The 26,637-nt window shown below is 36.5% G+C and overlaps 1 protein-coding gene across 1 annotated transcript in view; it reads right to left on the bottom strand.

Annotated features, from left to right (window-relative positions):
* Positions 1-3,656: 3,656 nt before the first annotated feature.
* Positions 3,657-26,637, bottom strand: part of ARL6 (ARF like GTPase 6) — a 38,885-nt gene continuing 15,904 nt past the window's right edge. The window contains exons 6-8 of the mRNA XM_014864088.3: positions 15,355-15,484; positions 11,541-11,596; positions 3,657-6,431 (exon numbers count right to left, since the gene is read on the bottom strand). Of these exons, the coding sequence (XP_014719574.1) occupies positions 6,406-6,431; positions 11,541-11,596; positions 15,355-15,484 (212 nt within the window). The 3' untranslated portion in view covers positions 3,657-6,405. The remainder of the gene's footprint in view (positions 6,432-11,540; positions 11,597-15,354; positions 15,485-26,637) is intronic.

The raw sequence follows: 26,637 nt of genomic DNA, 5'->3' as shown, positions 1-26,637 counted from the left end.
TAGGATCCTGGACAATGAGTGGATATTCAAAACAAGAGTGACTAGGATGTGCAAAAAAGGAAGATGAAATACATCTGCTTCCTCCATAAAGGAGCATAGTAAAGACTCAAACGTTCAAAGTATAATTGTTGCCCCTGCAAAGCAAGCTCATGCACACCTCTCTAAAATAAATATGAAGTCCAAGTCTGGAATAATTTTGAGGAAAACAATACCATTTTTCTAAACATGATATAGCCTGGGAAGAGCTTTACATCAGTATGCAGAGCTTTGTCATTCCCAATGTGTTCATTCTGGCTTCCGGCCTGTGCCCCGGGCCGACTGGAGTAAGCGAAGGTACTATTAGAGCCGTCTACTCACTGACGGCTGCACAGACTTGGAAGCGACCCGGAATCATGACTTTTCTGAAAGCTGGCCCAGATCAGAGTTTCGTCCAGGGCACCACTGCCCCCTCCCACTCCATACTGTTCTAAGAAGGAAGAGAAGGATTTGGGTTCCTTCTTTAAAATTAGAGTTTACACTTGTAGTTAAACTACTGAATTATTTTTTTCTGATTGCAGTGGCTTAGAGGATTATCTTAATTAATGCAGATACATTATTATTTTAGGCATTTTGAAGAACAATTTGAAGTAGGGTTAAAGAAAAAATTTTAAAAAAAAAACCACAAGTTAACTGAATAGCCTCAGGGTTTCCTTGGAGTGAGACACTCCCAGCATTACGGCTTTTCGTTTTGTTACAAAGTGACCTTAGGATGCAGATACGCTTTCTCAGTTTGCTTCTGGGAAGTAGACAACATAAGACAGATACTTAGACAAATCTAATAAAAATAAGGATGTAATTAAGTTAAATACAGAGTACTGTATAATCTCTAAGCCTAAATAAGGTCTTCTTTGCACTGCTAGTAATTCTGCTGTTATATTAAAAAGAGATATAATTGTAGGCTTCCTAAACAGAGTTGCTGCTTGAATGTTATCCTACTGGAGGGCAAGCCCTATTCATGGAAAGACCAAGAAACTGCCGACTTAGTATGGAGTGGAAGCCTCAGGCTTGTCCTCATCTCTTTTGAGAAAGAACTGTAGTCCATTTCTTAAGTTTATACTCATTTCCCACATAGACAAGTTCTGTGATGAGTATTGAATATCTCTGCTTATTCTATCTGAAGATCTAATTTAATTAACAGCAAAATACTGCCTCTTGCCTTTATAGAGACCAACACCCCCTTTTAATGAGCAAACCTATCATTAACATTTAAAAAACAGTCCTGTGTTAGATGTATCTCATATTAGAAAAACAAATTTTAACATTAACAAGATACTACATTGATATACGGTCTTGGAAATCTTTTTATTTATTCTTTTTTTGTTTTTTGGGTTTTTCTTTTTTTTTTTGGTTTTTGAGGAAGATTAGCCCTGAGCTAATCTGCCACCAATCCTCCTCTTTTTGCTGAGAAAGACTGGCCCTGAGCTAACATCTGTGCCCGTCTTCTACTTTATATGTGGGACACCTACCACAGCATGGCTTGCCAAGCGGTGCCATGTTGCCACCCGGGATCCGAACCAGGGAACCCCAGGCTGCTGAAGCAGAATGTGTGAACTTAACCACTGCGCCAGTGGGCCGGCCCCTATTGATTCTTAAAAAATCTTGTCCTATTATGCATAACTGAAATGAAATTATTCACAGTATGGGGGTTTTACAACATTAAAAGGGATAAGTGATATTTTGTGAATCTACTAACTCACTGAATTAGTGGACAGTATTTAAATCATTACTAATCCAGCATCTAAAACAATGCCTTAAAAACTCTATCAAATAGATAATAAAGTTTCCAGAAATGGCAAGAGCTGATGTATCACATTTAAGAGTTACAAACAAAAACAAAATAAAAACCCCAAAACATGGTAAAATAACATATTTGCAAGGTATATCTATAAATCTGCCCAAGAGAGCCCCGGGGAAAAGTTAGTGATCACTGAGTGAGCGCATCCTGACAGACACACTCCACGGAGCCGACGAAGACAGGGTTTAACGTGAAGTTGGCTTCAACTCCAGGGTAATGATCTCATTTAACTGGAAGAAACATAAACCTATTTAGTGATCTTTTACTACAACACTATGGTATTTCGTAAAATTCTTGCAAGAATTTACACACTTGGCCAAGAGAGAATGAGAGAGAGGCTGATTTCTGGGCCTAGTCCTTTATGGAGGACATGCTATTCCACCAGTCAAATGGCACAAATTTAGAACACTGACACATAACCATGAAATGCGTGTAATTAAGAGAATGTTTTTAGTTATAGCTGTTACTTGTGGTCTCAACTGAAAATGCAGATCCACAAATTAAATGGTAAATATTTGCACATTTTACCACACACATTTCAAGACTATCAACACTAGTTATCATTACCTCCAAATATTGGTAAAAGTCCCCGGGAAATCGGGAAGTCCAAGCCAGGTGCTTGGGGACAATATGTGTGTGTGGTCACACCTTAAAATATTAACATGTCTGATGTTTCAGAATCTGCCCCTCTGTTGCCACCCATTTAAAGAAAAGGAGGGAAGAAGACCAGAAGGCCAAGACATCAATCTCACTGGGGGAAAAAAAAGGATTTCAAAGAGCATTACTTTTCAGCCATTTGCATCTAACTTTTCATCTTTAATTATTTAAGAAATACGTAATTTCAAATTGTTCTATTCCATTTCAGAATAATCTTTAGTGTCTTGAGAAGCCTGGTAGTGGTTAAGAACACAGATTCTGGGGCCAGAGTGTCTAGATTTAAACTCGAAGGTCCTCTGCTTATTTATAATACGACCGTAGGCAAGTGATGTAACCTTTCTCTCTCCACGTCCATCATCTACAACAGGGGTCAGCGAAGGTTTTACGTGAGGCCCTGACAGTAAATAATTTAATGCTTTGTGAGCCACATACAGTATCTGTTGCTCTTTTTCTTTTTTTTTAAATAACCCTTTAAAAATGTAAAATCATTACTAGCTCAAGGGCCTTACCCAAACAGACTGGCAGTCTGCTGAGCCCTGATCTATACAATGGAGGTAAGAGCATCTTCCCCACGGCGTTGAGGAGGGCCGATGAGCTAACACAGTAAAGTGCTTAGGAGGCGGCTGCACGTTGGCGTTGAGGAGGGCCGATGAGCTAACACAGTAAAGTGCTTAGGAGGCGGCTGCACGTGAAGAAAGCTCTAAGAATGTTTATTACTACTACTGTGTTTCTAACCAAACTTTATTTTCAAAATACCTACTATTCTTCTATGACTTCTAGCATTACTTGTGACTTGAAATTTGGAGAAGGATTTAATTTGTCCTTCCTGGTTTATTTTAAGCCACTAGAAAAAAGTTTAATACTACATGTTGGTGAAGCCTTCAGGTATGGCATCAAATTCGTGTGAGGAGAGGGAAGAGTCAGTAATGGTCCTGAGTCAGTCCTTGCAAACCCCAGCAGGAGCATCACTACGAAAACGTACTAAGTTACCTGAAACGTTCAATTAAGCACAACAACCATGTGTCATTATAGTATTTTTCTCCAGCCAGAGAATGGACAAACCTATTTTAACATTCATTTAAGTCAACTTTTAGTATCAATTTTATTTATTTTTTAAACTAAGAAGAGAAAATCATCAGAAAGCAGAAAATATGCACAAAATCAGTTAAAATACTACAGTATTTTAATGTACCAGTTACATGCAGGATGTATTTGCGTTAAGTACTCTCAAGAGTAATTGCATATATTTATGGAAATTACAATGTAGTGTGCCAAAAATTCTAAAGGAAAAATATAACTTAAGCAATCAGGACATAATTCATAATTTTTAGCAGACAACCTGTAAATGAAAAATAAATATATACAACTCAGCCCTTTTGAGATTTACAAGGCACAGGCTGAATAGGGCCACATGTAAATATTTAAATGCAAAACATACAACATTTTATCATGTGTTATAGTGAAAGGTAGAGCTTAATGAATTAAACTTTGTAACACAGTGATGTCTAAACATGAAAAAACACTTGCTTCAGCTTTAATGCAATAAATTCTAATTGCATAATATGTTAATTATGAATGCAATAACTTCAGCGTATACACACTTACACGGTACCGTGGGACCACTACAGCCCAACCTGCTTCTACATGATCTCTGCATGAAAAGGTAGGACAGGAATGGATGTTTATAGACTGTAAAAGAGACTTGGAATCACGGACACAAAGGACAAAGTCAGTACGTTTCTCTCTTTTCTTTGCATAGGTATGAGGTACTGTGGTCAATGAGCAGAATACTAGTTAACTTAGTGTCAACACAGCTGTAAGAATTATTGTCATCATACTCATTTATGCCCAGAGTTTAAAGCTTGCAGTGTTACTAGACTTAAAAGAAGCCAAACGACACAAGCAGTAGCCCCGTCTCTGACCTCCTCCCGCCGCCGGCCGGTCGGCACCAGCGAGAGCCTCTTCCGTCCTTTCAGCCACTCTCCCGGCAGACAGCTCCGTGCTTCTACCTGTAAGACTCTGGTCTCGTCAATCATCCGTTTTCAACAGGTTGTTTGATTGTGAATCCCAGCACCACGTTTTACTAGCTCTGTGACCTTCAGCAAATAACTTCTTTAGCCTCAGTTTGCTTGTCTATAAACACCAATAGTAGAACCTACCACATAGGGTTACCCTAAGGATTAAATGATGCAAAATCCCCTATGTGTAATAATATCCTGCTTAAAATACAGTGATCATAGATGACAGCTATTATTATTGTTATGTTCCCAATGGTAGATGAGGATTTGAATTCTCTTAAAACACCCCTTTCTCCATCCTCGTAAAATACAGTATATCAGTTTTTTGTTAAGTTACATTCAGTGCTTTCATCATCATGTTCTTTTTATATCTGAGGCAACTCTGGATTAATGAGCCTCACTTTGTATCCACATCAAAACAATGTATGAGAAGCTGGCAAACTAGCTAAAATGCTGCACCACTGGAATATTCTGGATAACTTTCAATTTGCTAAATTCTAGGGATTTCTGGACTAAGAGAAACTGGATTATATTGAACTTTTACAGTTTTAAAATTATTTTATTCAAATCTTTGTGAAACATTCCACTACTGCAGTTACTATAACACATCTGTATTACTCACTTACCTTTTGCCTTCTGTTTTTATCATTTTCACAGCTAAGGATGTTTAAGATGTTACAGATTGTATATTCCAGGTTTTCTTCATATACAATGTTTTTCAGCATTGACACCATTGCTCTATACACTGCTTCCCAGTGATTAATTTAAAATGAAAGCTTCTGCTTAGAGTTCACAATTAGAAGTGGTCTCTAAGTTGTGGGAAGTAAGATTTGCGTACCGTAAATGCCTGATACATGTCTAAAATTCTAACAGATATTTTTGGAGCAGTTTATGCTCAGGGAAAACACAATTTGGTGAGTCACAACCTATTTTAACAAAGCACTGGAGTTTAGCAAACTTTTGTTAACTTCCACTTAGCAAAACTGGAAATTTCAGTTTACTGGAGGCATTTTAAAGAAGAAAAAAGAAGTTGGTTATAATAATTATTGAAAAATCACACATTAATTCATTTTTATACTTCTTAATCTTAAAATGCAATGTTTTCATTCAGCCAATGAAATAAAATTAGATACTATGTATGAAAATGTTCTAAAATTCTCCCTCATTAACTTTTAAGTTCTCTGAGGATGAGGAATATGTCTTATTTACCTTGTGTCACCACTGCCTAGGACAATGCCAGACTAGTACCAGTATAGAGATGTGCAAGAGTCACTGGGTAAATAAATACAGCTTAACTTGGTGTCAGATAATTTACAAATGCTGGACAGTAAAACACCAAATGCCATATTAACACAGCATTATTCTTTTCAGCATAAATAAAGAACACTAGTTGGTACATTACATTTTACGTTTCATTGATGGTGACACACAGTAAAAATTTAATATATATTAATTACCCATGGTCCCTTATAAATATTTAAGGTTCTTTTTCACAAGCACAATCATACTGCAAGGTCATACCATAAATTTTTAGAAGATAGACAATTTACAAAATAAAACGCATTAAAGATATCACAAGTCATGATGAGACTGAGGTGGCTTATAACTCTAACCTTTAAACATTCTAATTACAAACAAATGTAGACTTTTACCAAGAAGCTGATAATTCTGGGAGCCCTTCTGAGACAAGATTTAGTCTTCATAAAATTAATGGCCACATTAGCATACCTGAAGTCCTATGTTCTTAAAAAAGCTCATTGAGTCCATAAATGCAAGATGATGATTATACAGTATTCTTAAATGCACAGATATCTTTTAAAAAGTTTAAAGTATTTAGTTTGCCTTAAGATATATTCTTTGAATTGAAAATTGCTGAGGTTTCCAAATACTATCTTTTCATGTCTTCACAGCCTGGATCTGATCTGATAACAAAAAACAAACAAACAAAAAGTTATCAGTCTCTACACAGTAAAATCTAGGTTCTAAAATAATCCGAGACAAATCTCTAAGAACATGGTAGAAACCTATGCATACACCTGTTTCTTTAAAAGCACAATTCATACTACAGTTTTTACTTTCATCAAGTTGTACATGCACAGTGTTGAGTCAACTAATTCTTGTATGAAAAACAGCAGTCCCTAGCCTCGTCTCCTCTTTCTCCTTTCAGAGGCAACTACTTCCAACTTCCTGTTGGGTGACTACCTCTTTATCTCTAAATAATATACTTTTATTATTACTTTTTTGTTTTTTTGAGGAAGATTAGTCCTGAGCTAACTACCGCCAATCCTCCTCTTTTTGCCAAGGAAGACTGGCCCCGAGCCAACATCCATGCCCATCTTCCTTTACTTTATACGTGGGATGCCGACCACAGCACAGCTTGCCAAGCGGTGCCACATCCGTACCTGGGATCCGAATCGGCAAACCGTGGGCTGTTGATGCGGAATGTGCGAACTTAACCACTGGGCCCCCAGGCCGGCCCCCGATTATTACTTCTTGAAATAGCAGTTCCTTCACTGTAATAGGAGCCTCCAGCTCTCACACTCTCTGCTGCCCATCTGCACCCGCAGAGTGCTCCCACGCTCCCTTTGACAGTTGTCTAGTCATCTGCAACGTGATGGCTCGAGAGCTCTTCACAGCCGAGACAGGTGGGCCGCCCCAGCCACTCCTCCTTCCCTCTACCACATTCTGTTTTCCCTGGAGTTAATAATCGCTCCTCATCCTCAACGCTGCCTCTCTGCTTAGTTTTTTTTAATGTACTTAACACTAATTCAACCCCACAACTCCCACATTGTTTAAACCTTTATTATTATGAAGCACATCACATAGTCTATCAACTTCACTTTCTCCTTGGTCTTCCAAATCCGGACCAGTTGTTCTCTGTGCTTGCCCAGTTATTCATGTGAGAACTTCCACGATCATTCCAGGATCTCCATTATCATCCTGGGTATTTCTCCCCCCACTCTCTTGGGCTGGTTTTCGTGTTCCATGCTCCCCTATTTTTTCTTCTTGGTTTATTCTCTTGTTTTTGAGGAGTACGCCTCTCAGTGGCTACCTTAGTAAAAGGTATAGGAAGTAAATTCTTGAGACTTTACATGGTTGAAGGCGTCTTAATTCTGTAGTCACAATACACTGAAACTGCCTAAGAACATAATCCCATTATTTTCTCCTTAGACTTTTCCAGGCATTGCCCAATTATCTTACAGCTTCCAAGTGCTGCCCTTGAGAAGTTTGACACTATTCTGTTTCCTTATCCTCTGCATGAAACCTCTTATTTTCTTCTCAGGAAGCTTGTAGAATCTTCCATTGTCTTCTGTGGTGAATTGTAATAATGATGCCCCTTGGTGTGGCAATATTTTCATACAATGCATTGGGCCCTCAAGAGGTCTTTCAGCTAAAAGCTCATCATGCAGCTCTGGAAAATACCGTTTGATGATTTATTTGATGATTTTCTCCCCTCTGTTTTCTCTTTCTGAAATTCCTATTCTTTGGAAATTGAGCCTCCTAAACATGACCCTTTTCTTATTTTTTCTTTCCAATTTTCTATTCTTTGTGTTTTTGCTCCACTTTCTGAGAAACTGCATCTATTTTATCATCTTTCTATTGAGTTTTCTATTTCTACTATTCTCTTAATATTTTCCAAGAACTCATTTTCTTATTCTTTCTCTCAAGCCTCTTAACCCTTCTCAAGCAGTACCCTGGTCATACTCATGAAAGTAATGTCTTCTCTTATCTGTTTGAGGATTCTCTAATAGTTGTTTTGAAATGTTACCCTAAATAAATTCTACTTCCTCTAACCTGTTTTTGTTTATGTTCCATAATTCATAATGTTTTGGTCCTCAAACGGCTGGTGATCCTTTGCCATATTCTCATATGTGGTCTTCATTCTAGAGTATCTAGTTAAGCCATTTCCTTGGGAATCTTGGATGTTAATACCTTTAGGTCTTTTCTTAGGTTGAGATCTTGTTCCTCAAAGATGCCTTTCTGTGTCCTGCCTACTGCCAGGGTCTTCTGGGAGAAGTAGAAGAAGGCAGAAGAGGTTACGATATTCAGTATGGAAATTTCCAGTTGTTCCTCATTTTCAATTCAGCACTACCACACACAGTGGTGCCTAGTGTTCTCCAGTTCAGAGAGACACGCTGTTTGACTTTCTGCAGAGAAAGAACCTTGAGTCTTCTTTAGGGGCAAGGATGTGTATGTGTCTTCTCTTAAGCCCCACCTCATTTTTATGTCCAATTTCCATCCATATCTGAGACTTTGAGAGCATGTGCAGTGTGAATGAGGATGATTACCAGCTTTCCACAGCACTAGCTTCGAATTTAGCTTTCTTGGGTCTGTTAAGTCATTTGACATTCATGAGATATCCAGCTTCCAAAATTTGGTTGCCATTTTTGTCACTCCCATTCTTTGCCTTCGTGGGTTAATGTCTTTAAACAAAAGTCCCTTTAACGTTAGTGAGATTTGAGGAGAGGATGAAACTAAACCCTGTGTTCAATTCTCTATCTTTCACTGGAATATCCATTTGTATAATTTATAAGTCTTATATTAAAACCTGGAAGCATTATTAACTTTTTCCATACAGATGAAGTGATGAAATGAATATTTCATTAGTCATGTGGGAGGATTTCTTTTTATAAATATCTCATTTGAAAGTTTCAGAGCTAGATGACAGCTTATACCTCTGTGACGGTTTCTGTATATTCTCTGGTGTTTTAAAGAATACTTCATAGTCTACTCAAGGGTTTTTTCTTGTCTTTGGGCTGTAATACATAGGTAATTGTTGGGAATCCTTCCAAAAGAGAATGGAATCATGGCACAAAATGTGACATTTAATATTTTACCCCAAATTTTTCAACCTTAAAATAATAAGGTTAAATTGGTCCGAAAATTTATGTAAATAAATAAATGTATTTAAATAAATATTTATATAAATAAAATTGATTTATAGGACTTGTCTCCTATATTTACTGCTACTTATTTTGCAAAATAGGTTTTTACCTCTTTTCAAATCCAGAGACACAGTTCAGGAGCATCAAAATGTAAACTATTTACTATTACACAGGACATACAAAAAAAGGACTTCATATTCAAAACCAAATTGATACATTTTTTAATCTATGTACTAAGTTTTCTCCTTTGCCAAATAGAGCAGTTAGGTAAAAGAGTAAATTTAACATTTACTGAGTATTTTCTTATACTAGGCACTTTACCACATACAGTGTTTTATTTAATCTGTACAACAATTTTTGATATTTTATTTAATTAACAAATTAAGAAAATTATCTGCACAAGCTAAGAATAGATGTTGGTTAATGATTAATAAGTAGTGGAATAAATCTGCTGGACTCAAAAGCCCAAGTGCTTTAAACTACCATCCTGTGTTGCCTACATGAAATGGGGTAGTACCACTCACCCTGCAGAGAGCTGCCGTAAAGCTTATGTAAAACAATATGGTAACACAAGGACACAAAAATACTTCTAGTAAGGTATCTCCTTACAAAGACTTGGGAAGTAAGATGCGAAGATAATAGATCAGAAAAGTCAGACACAAAAATTAGGTAACACCAGCGTGGGCAATGGCACTGAGATGCTGGATCATTCCTGACACCTAGTGGCCTCACTGTTACAGACAAAATATAGCCAGAAAAGAAAAAAGGGAAGAGCTACAATTTAAAATCTGGATTAGAAACCTACATCCATGCTGTATCTTCACTGTGAGCAATAACAGGCACTTGTAAAATAGAAAATCAAGGCTGAAAATATGCTTCTAGTGTCTTTCTGGAATGTTCCTTTGTAATCTGTTTTATGTGAAAACCAATCTCATAACTTTGACCACTTCTTCACCACAGTCTAAGAAACTAAGTTGGTGTGTTCACACAAAAATCCCAGCACTAGAGGTTTTCAATTAAGTTTCATTTAATTGTAAAATATGACTAGAATGCTCTTTGCAGTTTAATGATAAATGTCATGATGACTACATAAATACACAGAGAAAGAAATACAATAGTCTGTGCAGATAACTAAAATACCATATTTTACCAATAACACATACAAATATTTATCAGATGTACATTTAGTGCTTTGAGCCAAAGAAATACTATGTCTCTCTATGTGTGGGCAAGCAGGCTACTCTTAGATCCACCGTGACATGAGGAAGATAAAAAAAATCACACATAACTGGCATTAAAAGGTTAGTGTAGGAGAAATTAAATTTATAGCCACAAGACTACAACTAGAATTTATAATATTTTGTTATTCACTCTTGTTCAGGGCAGGGAGATTCCTAATAGGAATAATTCTCAATTGTTCTGCTCACAAATGAAAATTTTTTGGCCTGACCGTCAGGGTCCTCTAATAAGAAGGACCTATGGAACTTGGGTTCATTCACATCTATTGCTCTTTGTGGGTCATTGTGCTTTAAGCTGTTCCTGTGGCTAGTAGACAACGCATTTAGAGAAAATGACATATCTTAATTTATTCCCTGATATACTAAGCCTGTACCAAGCTAGGATGGCTATTTTGATGAATAACAAAGAGAACTGCAATATACAAAACACCAACAGAATACCAGTATTGATCATACTAGGCTTGAGTGTTAAAAGTTGTGTGAGCATGCTATGTATAAATGGAGCTCGATATGAGTACGGCATGAGTCTTAAGAGACATGCCATGCAGACTTATTTTCAGTTATTGATAGTAAGGCCAAAAATTAGTGCAAAACTTCAAATGTGCTTCTATTACTAGATCTGATAGAAATTTGTTGCCATAAATAAAAATTATTTTCTAGAGTTGTCATATATATTGATTGTAAAGATGCAAACACTTTATTTCAATAAATCCTTTAGAAAAATGTAATAGAAGTAAATGGAGCAAAGTATGGAATACTTACTGTATTGTTTTTTCTGACAGCAGAAATAAATGGAAACAAGAGGAAAAAAGGCAATGATATAACAAAAATAAAATGTTAAAGAGAAAAGAAAAATGTGAACGGAAAGCAAATCAAGGCTGCAGATGCACAGTATTTTGGGATGTACCTTGAAGCCAGTCTACACCTTCTTGCAATCCTTCTCCTTTTAGGGCATCACTAGCACTGAAATAAAATCCATAAGAAATACATCCATTTCATTACATTATACAACTATAAGAATACATAATTACAATTTTGCCATATGGCAAATTAATATATTCTAGTAACATATCTGAGCATAACTAGTTACGCACTGAAACTGAATATACACAGGAAATAAAAGTCTGAGTGCTCAGGAGCAAGACTTGAGAAAATTATTCACCGTTTGTATTGACGTTTGTATGGACATAATTTGTAGAACATTTGGAAAAGTCTATCACTAAAAAGTTATTGTTCTAGGAATATTACACAGACCGACATTAAGGAAACATATTGAGTCATCTTCCCAGTGGGGACGTTTTATTGAGTCCACCACCCTACTTTGCCCAGCCCCAATGACTCAACAGCATTTATTTATTAGAAATGGTTGACTTAGGTTGTAATTTAGCCATAGGATGGAGTGACCTTATTTGAAATGGAATTTGATATCGATAGGGTATAAACTGTTAGAATAAAAAATCCCAGTAGATTTCAATTGTAATTTTATATTTATTGGCTTCAGGAACCTGGATAGGTTATTTACCTGTTTTGTCTCTACTTTTAGCAACTGTAAAACGGGGGAATAATACCATTGGTCTCATACGGTTATGTTGAGAATTAAATATTTGAGATATGTATATAAAAAACCTAAAACAGGGTCTTTTCATTGTCTTTCCATTCTTAAGAGAGTAAACTTAACTCCTTATTTTATATTGGTGATATTATTCTATAAATAATCACAACTAAGTTATATAAACTAAAATAATAAAATGCAGAGGATTTCTAGAGTAGCAAATAATCTTTTTCAAAGGTGCAGACTAATAATTTCTTACATGTTACTGATCTAGTCATTTCCTTTCAAAATATAATCACATAGTATCAATTAGTACACACACACAGATTTTTCTGATTAGGTTCCTTTTAGTGTGCTCATGCGTGATTTTAAAATGTACTGAATTATCTAAAAGGGTTAATGTGATTCTAACCCAAACAGAAATTACTTCCAAGGAATTACTTATTAGACTAAGAATATGACTTACCACAGTAATTTAAAACAGTAAGACAGAAACAAACAGGATGAGATATACAATTATTCAAAGCAAACTATGGATTATCCTTATCAATAGCAAAACATCAGTAACTGAAATACTTAAATCAGGAAAGTTCAATGTATTGATTTGATCACACACCTATAATCCCAAGCAAGTACCACAATGAAGGAATCCTTGCCCTTTGGTGGAGGTGTCACTACCCTACTCAAAACCCTTTACCTTTTCCTAATAATTCCCAAGTGTTTGCGTCCTACCTTTCCTTTCATAAGACCTGTAACTAGAATAAAAGCCTATGTGATAATAGCCCCTGTTATTCCTCAGTGGCCTCCTCTCCTGCAATTTCCCCCTACGTGTCTCTGCTCCGGCCAGCCTGGACTGCTCGCTCTTCCTGGAACACAACCAGGCACTTGCTGGTCTGTCTATCCGGAAAGCTATCCCTCCAAACCTTAGCCTGAATGGCTCCCTGACTTCAGCCAGAGCTCAGAGAGGAAGCACCTCTCCTTATTCTTTCTCTTATTACCCTACTTTATTTTCTTCATCCTCCCAGTTGACATTTTATACATCTATTTACCTGTTTTATTATGTGTCTCCCTCACAAGACAGTAAATAAGCAAACAGATATACTTATCACGCCAGAGACAGAGTCAAAAAACACACAGGAGGAACAAGAACACAGACCCTGAAAATCAGAGTTGACTATATGTTTAGTACAATGGTCAAAGACAAACCACAAAAATTTTCCTTTAATTTTCCAGACTATACTTCTCTATGATCTTTTCCTTATTGCCCAGTAAATTTACTTGTACCTAAGCCAAGAGAGATGCAGTATTTTATCTCTGTATCACTGAGCACTACGTTTATCTCTAACACAGGAAAAGAAGGATAATGTATTTTCAATTTTATAGACGCTTTAAAGAACATTGTGAAAAATAAAGAACAAATGTAACAAATGAAACACTAACTGGAACTCAGTGAGATGTCCAGTTTGAATTAAGGAGAAGTCAAAATTACAGACAAATTTAAAACAAATACTTGGTGTTCTTCTATAAGTTACACAGAAAATACAGAAACTGGCAATATAATATTCCATATCCTCATATGTCACAACTGAATAAATAAAGCTGTTAAAATTCAATTGCTAATTATTTTAAGTGGAAAGACTTTTACATTTGCAAAATTAATTTCTACTACAAAATTAAAAGCAGGACTGCATCTTTTACTAATTAGACCCATGTTTTGTGTGTTGTATATCCTTAGTCACGATACTTAATACAGTGCAAAAATTAAAAATTATCCTACTTTAGACATCAATTTAGATATGATTTAGAGAAATACAAAAGCACTAACTTAAGATATTTCTCTACCCAAAATCCCTCCTATCTTTACCAACCAAATACAGAACCTCAAATTTCAACTCAAGAACCATTTAGTAAACACTGACTTTTCCTCTGATTCCAAAGTCAGGAGGGTTTTACTTGACATGTGCCGTGTTTCACTCCTGAGCAGAGGTGCTGCAGGCCTTGAGGACCGAGTTTCAGGGCTTCCTCAGGCGTGCTTCTATTACTCTTTCAGCACCAAGGGGAGCTCCTAAAGTTCTTTTCTGAGTCCTACTATTTCCTTCATTCTCTGTTTCTCCGTCCAGAGACACTGGATTTCTCTGCCTGTGTTGAGCCTTTCTCCACAGATACCTTCTTATAAAAAGGGGAAAACTGGCAGGAGAAGGACATCTTGCAGCAGGGGAGGTGGGTGGGTGGATAGAAGGGAGCTTAATATGAGGTAGTCGTAGGCACTAAAATAGTGCCTAATATATAACTTCTGGTTATCCTTGCTAGAACATTTTGGTAGAAAGGAATCCTGGAGTTAAGGATATTAGTAAGAAACTGCTTTTGGAATAAACAATGTGTAATAATTTCAGACAGTAATTATTTAAGAGTTCAACCTTATTAGTATGTTCAAATAAGATTAATATTTCAATTTCTATTTATTCATATGAACAAATATTTATTGTGTACCTACTGAGGACCAGGTACTATTACTATTCCAGGGGTACAGAGTGAACAAAACCACTAAAATCCCAGCTCTCATGGCGCTAATGCATTAGTCTAGGAAGACAGACTATAAAACAAAAAAACAGAGAAAAGAAGAGGGCACATGGCAACAGAAAAATAAAGCAAAGTAAGGAAAAAACAAGAGACGGGGGTAAGATACAGCGATATTTTAGAGAGCTCTCAGGAAAGGTCTCTCTCCTAAAGGAAGAGCAAGAGGAAGCCAGGAGAATTATTTTGGAGAACGATTCGGATGAAGGGAGTAAGACATGCAAATGCCCTGTGAGGGATCATGGCTGGTGATGCGATCAACACGCAGAAGGAAATCAGCGAGGCTGGAGTGAGGTGAGTGTGTACACTAAGTTACTCTTTTAAAGAGTAGCTTTAAAACTAAACTACTAAACTACAAAACTAAACTAACTAAACTTTAAAATTACTTTTTAAACTTTTTGCCCAAAAAGATTTGAGAAGGTTTTACCAGTAATATATTCATGAATACCCATATTGCTGCAATTCTATAAAACAAAATCTTTAGCTTACATCCTGCCATGTTAGGTCACTTATAAAATGAGCTTGAAAAAGAAAAACTGAAGTTTGGAGATTTTTTTCCAGAATGATAAAATGAAAAGTAAATATAAAACTTTACCAAATATGCCATGGTTTATCTTTGATGTTCTCTAAACACAGCAATTGAGACACTTTTACAGATGTCACTGCATCTCTAAGATCCATTTTGTTTGCAAAGAATAAGATTGGTATTCGGCGGTGCTTAATATCTAGAAGAGAAAATAAGACTATCATCACACTTCTAGCTTTTTGGGTCATTTTCCCTTAAATCCTTAAAATTGAAATTCACTGTTTTCCAATCATTTCTTTCTATGTCACGCATACATACACATTTAAAGACATACACATTTAAAGACATACACTGTCAGGCATGTATTTGAGCCAGGAGAGAATTTAAAAAATCCCTCTTCCTAAGACTGTCCTTTGGCTGGAGCTTTAAAGTGAAGACGAGTGAGGTGGGAGTGGGGTCCTCAGGAAGTAGTTACTGAACGGCACCTATCAAAGGGTCAAATATTCTGTTTGTTTCCCTTTTCCTGTCAAAACGAAGGAGGCAAACTTCAAACAGAAGGAGAAGGAAGATAAACTGGATCCTGAATGTACATGTTAGTCGCAGTATTGTTAGTGACAAGCCAGAAATTTTAACGGGATATTTTTACCTTGTAACAATTTTGGAAACATTTTTCACTGTTTTGAATACATAATACATTTAAATAGTTCAAAATTCAGAAGACACAACATGGCATAGAATAAAAGAATCTCCCTCCCATCTTTGTCCCAGGCCATCCACTCGTCTTCCCTAGAAGCAGCAACCCATATCATCCATTTCTTAGCATCTTTTTAGAAGTATTTTACATATTTGCAAACAATTATTACATATTATTCTTTACATAAATAGTAGCAGACTATTCTCTCTATTTTATCTTTTGCTTTTTAATTTCATATCTTGGAGATTGTCTCATATCAGTAAATATAGAGCAGTTTCTTCATTATGTCAACAGTTCTGGAAGATTCTTTTAGTACTACGTACCGTAATTTAACCTGTACCCAACTGAGTTACAACTATAAACAGTGCTATAATGAATACACTTGTACATGGGCCAGTATATCTGTAGGATAAATTTGAGAAGTGGAATTGCTAGTCAAAAGTTACATAAATTGCTATTTTGATAGACAGTGATTACCAAACTGCCTTCCCTTAAAAATTGTATCAATTTAACTCAATAACAATGCAAAAGAATGAGTGTTTCCACTGCTCTTGCCAAAAGTATAATCAAACTTTTTGATCTTTTCTGTACGATAGGCGATAAGTAAAAAGTACTATCAGAAAGTGTTTACTTACGTTGTTTTGAGAAAGGTCAAAAATCTTTCTGTATATTCAAAAGATGCTTATATTTCTTTTTTTTCTGAACTATCTGGTCATATCCTTTCCCCATGTTTCTATTAAGTTTTTATTTTTTTATTGACTTGTAGGAACACATTAAGTAGTAAGGAAATATGTCCAGTAGTTATGATATGAACTGCAAATATTTTGCTTTGCTTGTCACTTATCTTTGACTGCTCATGGTTTGCCTGCCATTCAAAAACTTTATGTAGTTACATTCATCAGTCTTTTCTTTTAGGAATCTGGGTTTTGTGTTATAGTTAGAAAGGCCTCCTCTTGCCCCAAGATTATTTTAAAATTTTTCCCATACTTTTTTCTATTGCTCTAATGGTGTAATTTTTATATTTAAATATTTAGTCCAGCTGGAATTTATCCTGGAGCAGAGAATGTCGAGTAGATAAAAAGGCAACACATAACTACATGATGTTTACAAGAAACACACTTTGAACATAAGGACACAAATAAGCTGAAAGTAAAAGGATGGAAAAACCTATCGGTGCATACATCAAAGTGTAAGAAAGCTGGCAGGGCTACACTAACATCAGACAAGGCGTACCCAAGATGAAAGGTAATCAAAGAAAAGAAAGGCATTTAAAAACTATAAAAGGGCCAATCAAGCAAGAAAACAAAACAATTTTAAGTGTGTATGTAGCTAAAAAATAAGCTTCCAAATACATGAACCAAAACTTGACAGTATTAAAGAGAAATACAAACAATTCCACATTCACAGGTGGATACTTCAACACCCCGCTCTCAGAAACTGATAGAACAAGAAGATAAAAAATCAGTAGTAATGTGGAAGATGTGGGCAACACTATCAACTGACATTTATAGAACTCTTCACCCAAAAACAGCAAAATACACATTCTATGTAATTGCTGATGGAATATTCACCAAGCTAGACCATATATGTTGGGCCATATATTTCTAAGGATGAAATCATACAGAATACGTTCTTTGATCACATGGAATTAAATCAGAAGTCAAGAACAAAAAGATACCTAGAAAATTCTCAAATATGTGGGAAATTAAATAACACACTACTAAATAATCCAAGGGTCAAAGAAGAATTGACAAGGTAAGTCAGAAAATGCTTTGAGCCAAATAATAAAGAAAACAAACAGATCAAAATTTGTGAGATATGCTAAATCCTTAGAGAATATGTATTGCTCTAAATGCTTATATAAGAAAAGGGAGATGCAAAATCAATGATTTCCACTTCTATCTGAAAAAGATAAGAGACAACGAAATACAGTATAAGTGCAGAAAGTTCACAATAAAAACAAGAGCAGAAATTAATGAAATTAACAAAAGACAAACCAATGGAGGAAATTAACAAAGCCAGAAGTTGGTTCTTGGAAAATTAATAAAACTAATAAACTCTTTAAAAGATTGATCAGGAAAAATGGAGGAAACATAAATTACCAATATCATGAATGAAAAAAGATATACAGATCTTACAGACATTACAAGGATAATGAGAGGATGCTGAACAATTTTATGCCAATAAATTTGACAACTTAGATAAATCATTAAATTTGGTTATAAATTACCAAAAGTAGCCAATAAGAAATACAAAACTTCGGGGCTGGCTCCATGGCCGAGGGGTTAAGTTCGTGCGCTCTGCTGCGGCGGCCCAGGGTTCGGATCCTGGGCGCAGACATGGCACTGCTCATCAGACCACGCTGAGGCAGCGTCCCACATGCCACAACTAGAAGGACCCACAACAAAGAATACAGAACTATGTACCGGGGGGCTTTGGGGAGAAAAAGGAAAAAATAAAATCTTTAAAAAAAAATATGGAGGACTAGAACTACCAAAACAATGTTGAAAAAGTGATTCAGGGTTGGAGGATTTATCCTGTCTGACTTCAAGATTTATCATAAGTCCGTAGTAATCAAGACAGCATGAAAGGACATGAAAGAGATCACTGGGACAGAACACAGACTTCAAAACGGGCCCACACATATACAGTCAAGGGCTAGTCAATACAGATGAAAATCAAATGATTTTTACAAGTCATTCAGTGGAAAAGAACATTTTTTCAACAAATGAATTCTGGGACAATTAGATATCTAATGAAAAAAAGCATAAAAATTAATTCAAGAAGTATCCCAGACCTAAACATAAAAGCTAAAGCTATAAAGCTAAAGAAAACACAGGAGAATATCTTAGCAATCTTAGGTTAAGTCAAGAATTCTTAGTACATAGAAAGCTTGTATATAAAAGAAAAAATTGACATGTTCGACTTCAAAATTAGATACATCTGTTCATTAAAAGATACCATGAAGAAAATAAACAGGCAAGCCACAGACTGGTAAAAGAAATCTTCAAAACACATATATTTGACAAGGCTTTGTATATATCATATAAAAAGAAATCTTACATTTTCAGTAATAAGATGACAAACAAATCAGACAAATGGGCAAAAGATTTAAGAAGGCGTTTTACAAGAGAATGTATAAGATTGACCAATAAAACATGAAAAAGTGTTCAACATTATTAGTCATTAGGAAAATACAAATTAAAAACATAATCAGATCCCACTACATACTCAGTAGAAAGGCTTAAATGAAAAAAGCTAAAACTTCGATTGTTGGAGAGGATGTGGAGCAACTAGAACTCTGATACACTGCTGCTAAGAATGTAAAATAAGATAGTATAGCCACTTTGGGAACTGACCGGCAGTTTCTTAAAACATTACCCATACATCTATCCTATGAACCAGCAATATCATTCCTAGACATTTTTCCAAAGAAGACACACAGATGAAATGGTGCTCAACATCACTAATCATGCAAATCAAAACCACGAGACATCACACCCGTTAGAATGGCTATTATCAAAAAAACAAGAAATAATACTCGATGGTGAGGATGTAGAGAAAAGGGAACCCTCGTGCACTGTTGGTGGAAATGGAAACTGGTGCAGCAGCTATGGAAAACAGTATGGAGGTTCCTCAAAAAATTAAAAATAGAAATACCATATGACCCAGCAATTCCACTTCTGGGCATTTATCTGAAGGAAACAAAAACACTAACTTGAAAAGATATCTGCAGCCCCACGTTCACTGCAGCATTATCTACAACAGCCAAGACAGGGAAGCAATACAAGTGTCCATCAGCAGATGAATGAATAAAGAAATTGTGGTGTGCATACACAATGGAATATTATTCAGCCATAAAAAAGAAGAAATCTTGCCATTTGTGGCAACATAGATGGATCTTGAGGGCATTATGCTAAGTGAAATAAGTCAGACAGAGAAAGACAAATACCATTTGATCTCACTTGTTTGTGGAATCTGAAAAAAATTAAAAAATAACCAAATCCATAGATACAGAGAACAGATTGTGGTTGCCAGAGGTACGGGGTGGGGATGGGGTTTGAGGGGGTCAAAATATACAAATTTCCAGCTATAAAATAATTAAGACATGACAGGGCTGGCCCCGTGGCCAAGTGGTTGAGTTCATGCACTCTACTCAGAGGCCCAGGTTTCGCCGCTTTGGCTCCTGCGTGCGGACATGGCACCACTCGTCAGGCCACACTGAGGCGGCGTCCCACATGCCACAACTAAAGGTACTCATAACTAGAATATACAACTATGTACTGGGGGGCTTTGGAGAGAAGAAGGGAAAAAAAAGAAGATGACTGGCAACAGATGTTAGCGCAGGTGCCAATCTTTCAAAAAAAGAAAAGACCTGACATGTATAGCACGGTGACTATAGTTAATATAACTGTATTATGTATTTGAAAGTTGCTAAAAGAGTAGATCTTAAAAGTTCTCATCACACACGCAAAAAATTTGCAACTGTGTGGCGAGGGATGTTAACTAGTCTTACTGTGGTGATCATTTCACAATATATACAAATATCAGATCACTTTGTTGTACACCTGAAACTGATATAATGTTAGATCAATAATATCTCAATTAAAAAAAAGACTGTTCTTAGAAGCTTTATTCATAATTGCCCTAAACTAGAAATAGCCCAGATGTCAATCAGTGGGAGAGTGGATAAACAAACTGTGGTATATTCACGTAACAGAATATTACATAGCAATTAAAAGGAGTATATAAGTGATACATACAACACCACGGGTGACTCTGCAAAACATTACACTGAATGAAAACACCTAGGCACAAAAATGTATGTACTTTCCCCCCTATTTATATGAAACTATAGAAGAGGCAAAATGAATCTGGTGATAGAAATCAGATTAGTATTCCTGGGCAATAAGTGTGCATGCTGATTGGGAAGGGGCGTGAGAGAACTTTCTGGGGTGATGAAAATGTCCTGTTTCTTGATAGGGAGTGTAGTTACATGAGCGCATGCATTTGTCAAAATTACTGAACGACATACTTAAGATTTGAGCATTTCATTGTATACAACTTATACTTCAGTCTTAAAAACAGTTCATATACACTGCAGCTGAGAAATCCCTCCTTTGGGAATCTATTCTACAAAATAAATGCATCAGTACATAAAGATACATGGACAAGGCTTCAGTTGAGGAAACCAAAGTTCTCACTGTGTATGAAACTGATTGGATAGGAACGGTTTCATCCTGTTGGTCAATATTACAACACTTTTTGGGGAGAAAGAGGAAAGATTAACATAAAGGGAATGAAGAATCAAAAATGTATTCTCGACTAAGATAAATGACCGATAACTTTTTAAAAGGGAAAAAGTCACATAAAACATACAGGCTGGATAATTTTCCCCCATGAATATTTGAATAAGCTTGATGTTGTCCGAGAAAAATACAAAAAACACTGTGGTTAAGCAGCAAGAATTGTTAGAAAGCCCAATGCTATTCCTGTTCCATTTCTAACAAATTCATATTTCTCTTAAATCACCATCTTTTTCTAAAAGTCCTAGCACAAAGACCACTTAAAATCTTCTGGGGAGCAAAATGGTGGGGTGAGTTGACCCTCCAAAATACAACAAAGGATTAGAAAAACTGAATTTCAGAGAATAAATCTAATGCCAACACGTGAGAGACGTACAATACCAAGAAGGCGGAGAACACAGACCTTGCTGACAGCCTCCGAGGCGCCGGAACGGTAGGAGAGAACATCGCTCCCTCCCCTAGAGTCTGCCATCGCTGCGGCATGGGTCGGGAAGGAGCGGGGGAGGGGCCGCGCAACCGAGGATCATCCAGGACTCCTGCCGCTGATTCAGTGGAAACCCGCTGATGGGGGGAAAGCTTCCGTCCGCGGGGACCCTATAAATCAAGGGCCTTGGGAGACCAGAGAACAGAACTGATCTGAACCCAGACCGGTGCATGTGAGTAACAGCCCCTCCCCCCTAACAAAGCCAGTGGGCGCAGCCATCTTGCCCCAAGGCGGAGAGCTCACAACACGCCACTCTCGACCCCCATCTAGTGGCGACAGGCTGTAACTGCAACTTAATTCTACCACCATGCGAAAAAACCACTCCTCTACCATCCAGCAATTTATAAAAGCCCCAGACCAGAAGGAAAACAATAAAAACACAGAATTAAGTCCTGAGGACTTGGAATTAGGTAAACTAAGTGATAATGAATTCAGAGCAGCTATAATCAAAAAACTCAATGAGATAGAAAGAGAGAAACAAGCCAATGAGTTCTGGAGTTACTTCACAAAAGAGACTGAAATTATAAAGAAGAATCAAACAGAATTACTAGAGATGAAAAACACAATGGACCAGATAAAACAGAATATGGATTCTCTGAATGCCTGTGTAGACACCATAGAAGAGAAAATTAACATAATTGAAGATAGACAGGCTGAATGGCTCCAGACAGAGGAAGAAAGAGAACTAAGAATTAAAAACAACGAGGAAAATCTCCGAGAGATAGTGGATTCAATGAGGAGTAAGAACTTAAGGATCATAGGAATTCCTGAGAACGTGGAAAAGGAAAATGGAGCAGAAAGTGTGCTTAATGAAATTATAGAAAAGAACTTACCAAATCCAGGGATTGACGGAGAAATGTGTGTTGAGGAAGCTTTCAGATTTCCTAGATTTGTCAATGTAAAAAGACCTACCGCAAGGCACATAGTAGTACAAATGGCAAGAAGGAAACATAAAGAAAGAATACTCAGGGAAGCAAGAAAAAAGAAGAGAATAAGCTACAAAGGAGCTCCTATCAGACTTTCAGCAGATTTCTCTACAGAAACCTTACAAGTTAGGAGAGAATGGAGTGACATATTCAAAGCTTTAAAAGATAAAAATCTTCAGCCAAGAATACTCTATCCAGCAAGAATTTCCTTCAGATATGAGGGAGAAATTAAATCTTTTCCAGACAAACAGAAGTTAAGGGAATTTGTAACTAAAAGCCCTCCACTACAAGAAACCCTCAAGAAGGTTCTCATACCTGAAAAAAGAAAAAAGGGAGAAAGGGGTCACAAACCACAGACTAGGGAGACCGATGGATAGAACCAGAACAGGATAGCAAATATTCAACTATAGCATTAGGGTAAAGGTAAGGAAACTACCAAAGCAAGGACGATCTTATCACTCTAACTACAAATTCATAACATGAGTTGGAATAAGAAATGAAAATAATTATTTAGGAGGGGAAGAGCAAAGGGTCTAAATCAGTATAGGCCAAGTAAGTAAGAGACCACCAGAGAATAGACTATATTATACACGAGATTCTAAATGCAAACTTCAGGGTAGCCACTAACCTAAAAAACAGAACAGAGTCACAAAACATAAATAAGCAAAAATCTAAGAAACCCAGCATAAGAAATTGCAGTATTAAATGGATAGGCTAAAGCACACAGGAAAAGAAACACAAGAAAACAAGATAATGAGCGACAGATTGACAGCATTAAGTCCACATGCATCAATAATCACTCTCAATGTAAACGGATTGAACTCTCCAATAAAAAGACACAGAGTGGCAAAATGGATTAAAGAACAAGATCCAACAATTTGTTGCCTCCAGGAAACACACCTCAGCCCCAAGGACAAACACAGGCTCAGAGTGAAGGGGTGGAGGACCATACTTCAAGCTAATAGCAAGCAAAAAAGGGCAGGTGTTGCAATTCTTATATCAGACAAAGTGGATTTCAAAATAAGACAGGTAAAGAGAGACAAAGAGGGACAATATAATGATCAAAAGGACACTTCATCAAGAAGAAATAGCGCTTATAAATATCTATGCACCCAACACAGGAGCAGCAAGATTCATAAAGCAACTATTAACAGACCTAAAGGAAGATGTTAAAAACAACACAATAATAGTAGGGGACCTCAACACCCCACTCACATCAATTGACAAATCATGCAGACAGAAAATCAACAAGGAAATAGTGGAGCTAAATGAAAAACTAAAACAATTGGGCTTAATAGACACGTATAGATCACTTCATCCTAAAACAGCTGAATACACATTCTTCTCAAGTGCACATGGAACATTCTCAAGGATAGACCATATGTTGGGAAACAAGGCAAGCCTCTACAAATTTAAAAAAAATTGAAATAATAACAAGCATCTTCTCCGATCATAATGCTATAAGGCTAGAAATTAATTACAAGAAAAAATCTGAGAAAGGCACAAAGATGTGGAGACTAAACAACACACTACTGAACAAGCAATGGATCATTGAAGAAATTAAAGAAATCAAAAAGTACCTGGAAACAAATGAAAATGATAACATGCCATACCAACTCATATCGGATACAGCAAAAGCTGTATTAAGAGGAAAATTCATCACAATACAGGCACATCTTAACAAACAAGAAAAATCCCAAATAAGCAATCTTAAACTACACTTAACTGAACTAGAGAAAAAAGAACAAATAAAGCCCAAAGTCAGCAGAAGGAGAGAAATAATAAAAATCACAGCAGAAATAAATATTATTGAAACGAAAAAGGCAGTAGAAAGGATCAATGAAACAAAGAGCTGGTTTTTTGAGAAGACAAATAAAATTGACAAACCCCTAGCCAGACTTACAAAGAAAAAAAGGGAGAAAGCTCAAATAAACAAAATCAGAAATGAAAGAGGAGAAATAACAACAGACTCTGCAGAAATACAACGGATTATAAGAGAATACTACTAAAAACTATATGCCAACAGAATGGATAACCTAGAGGAAATGGATAAATTCTTGGACTCCTACAATCTCCCAAAGCTCACTTAAGAAGAGGCAGACAATTTGAACAGACAAATCACAAGGAAAGAGATTGAAACAGCAATCAAAAACATACCAAAGAATAAAACCCCAGGACCAGATGGCTTTCCTGGGGAATTCTACCAAACTTTCAGAGAGGATTTAATACCTATCCTTTTCAAGCTATTCCAAAAAATCAGGGAAGATGGAACACTTCCTAACACATTCTATGAGGCCAACATCATGCTGATACCAAAACCTGACAAGGACACCAAGAAAAAAGAGAACTACAGGCCAATATCACTGATGAACATAGATGCAAAAATTCTAAACAAAATTTTGGCAACCAGAATTCAGCAATTCATCAAAAGGATCATACATCATGATTAGGTGGGATTCACACCAGGGACACAGGGATGGTTCAACATCCGCAAATCAATCAACGTGATACACCACATCAACAAACTGAGGAATAAAAACCACATGATCATCTCAGTAGATGCAGAGAAGGCATTTGACAAGATCCAACAGCCATTTATGATAAAAACTCTGAACAAAATGGGCATAGAAGGAAACTCCCTAACAAAATAAAGGCCATATACGACAAACCCATAGCCAACATCATACTTAATGGGCCAAAACTGAACCCCATCCCCCTGAAAACAGGAACGAGACAAGGATGCCCTCTATCACCACTCTTATTTAACATAGTACTGGAGGTCCTGGCCAGAGCAATCAGGCAAGAAAAAGGAATAAAAGGAATCCAAATAGGGAGGGAAGAAGCGAAACTCTTGCTGTTTGCAGATGACATGATCTGATATATAGAAAACCCCAAAGAATCCATTGGAAAACTCTTAGAAGTATTCAACAACTACAGCAAAGTTGCAGGGTATAAAATCAATTTGCATAAATTAGTAGCATTTCTATATTCTAATAATGAACTAACAGAAAAAGAACTCAAGAACACAATACCATTCACAATCGCAACAAAAAGAATAAAATACCTTGGGGTAAATTTAACTAAGGAAGTGAAGGACCTATATAATGAAAATTACAAGGCCTTCTGAGAGAATTGGATGACGACATAAGGAGATGGAAAGACATTCCATGTACACGGATTGGAAGAATAAACATAGTTAAAATGTGCCTTCTACCTAAAGCAATCTACAGATTCAACGCCATCCCAATCAGAATCTCAGTGACATTCTTTACAGAATTAGAACAAAGAATCCTAAAATTCACATGGGGCAACAAAAGACCCCGAATTGCTAAAGCAATCCTGAGAAAAAAGAACAAAACGGGAGGCATCACAATCCTTGACTTCAAAACATACTACAAAGCTACAGTAATCAAAACAGCATGGTACTGTACAAAAACAGGTGCACAGATCAATGGAACAGAATTGAAAGCCCAGAAATAAAACCACACATCTATGGACAGCTTATCTTCGACAAAGGAGCTGAGGGCATACAATGGAGAAAAGAAAGTCTTTTCAACAAACGGTGCTGGGAAAACTGGAAAGCCACATGTCAAAGAATGAAAATTGACCATTCTTTTTCACCATTCACCAAAATAAACTCAAAATGGATCAAAGACCTAAAGGTGAGACCTGAAACCATAAGGTTCCTAAAAGAAAACGTAGGCAGTACACTCTTTGACATCAGTATTAAAAGGATCTTTTCGGACACCATGTCTTCTCAGAGAAGGGAAACAATAGAAAGAATAAACAAATGGGACTTCATCAGACTAAAGAGCTTCTTCAAGGCAAATGAAAACAGGATTGAAACAAAAAAACAACCCACCAACTGGGAAAAAATATTTGCAAGTCATATATCTGACAAAGGCTTAATATCCTTAATATATAAAGAACTCTTGCAACTCA

This window comes from Equus asinus, chromosome 5 (genome assembly GCF_041296235.1).
Source record: "Equus asinus isolate D_3611 breed Donkey chromosome 5, EquAss-T2T_v2, whole genome shotgun sequence".
NCBI lineage: Eukaryota > Metazoa > Chordata > Mammalia > Perissodactyla > Equidae > Equus > Equus asinus.
This window is presented reverse-complemented; position numbering and strand designations above follow the sequence as displayed.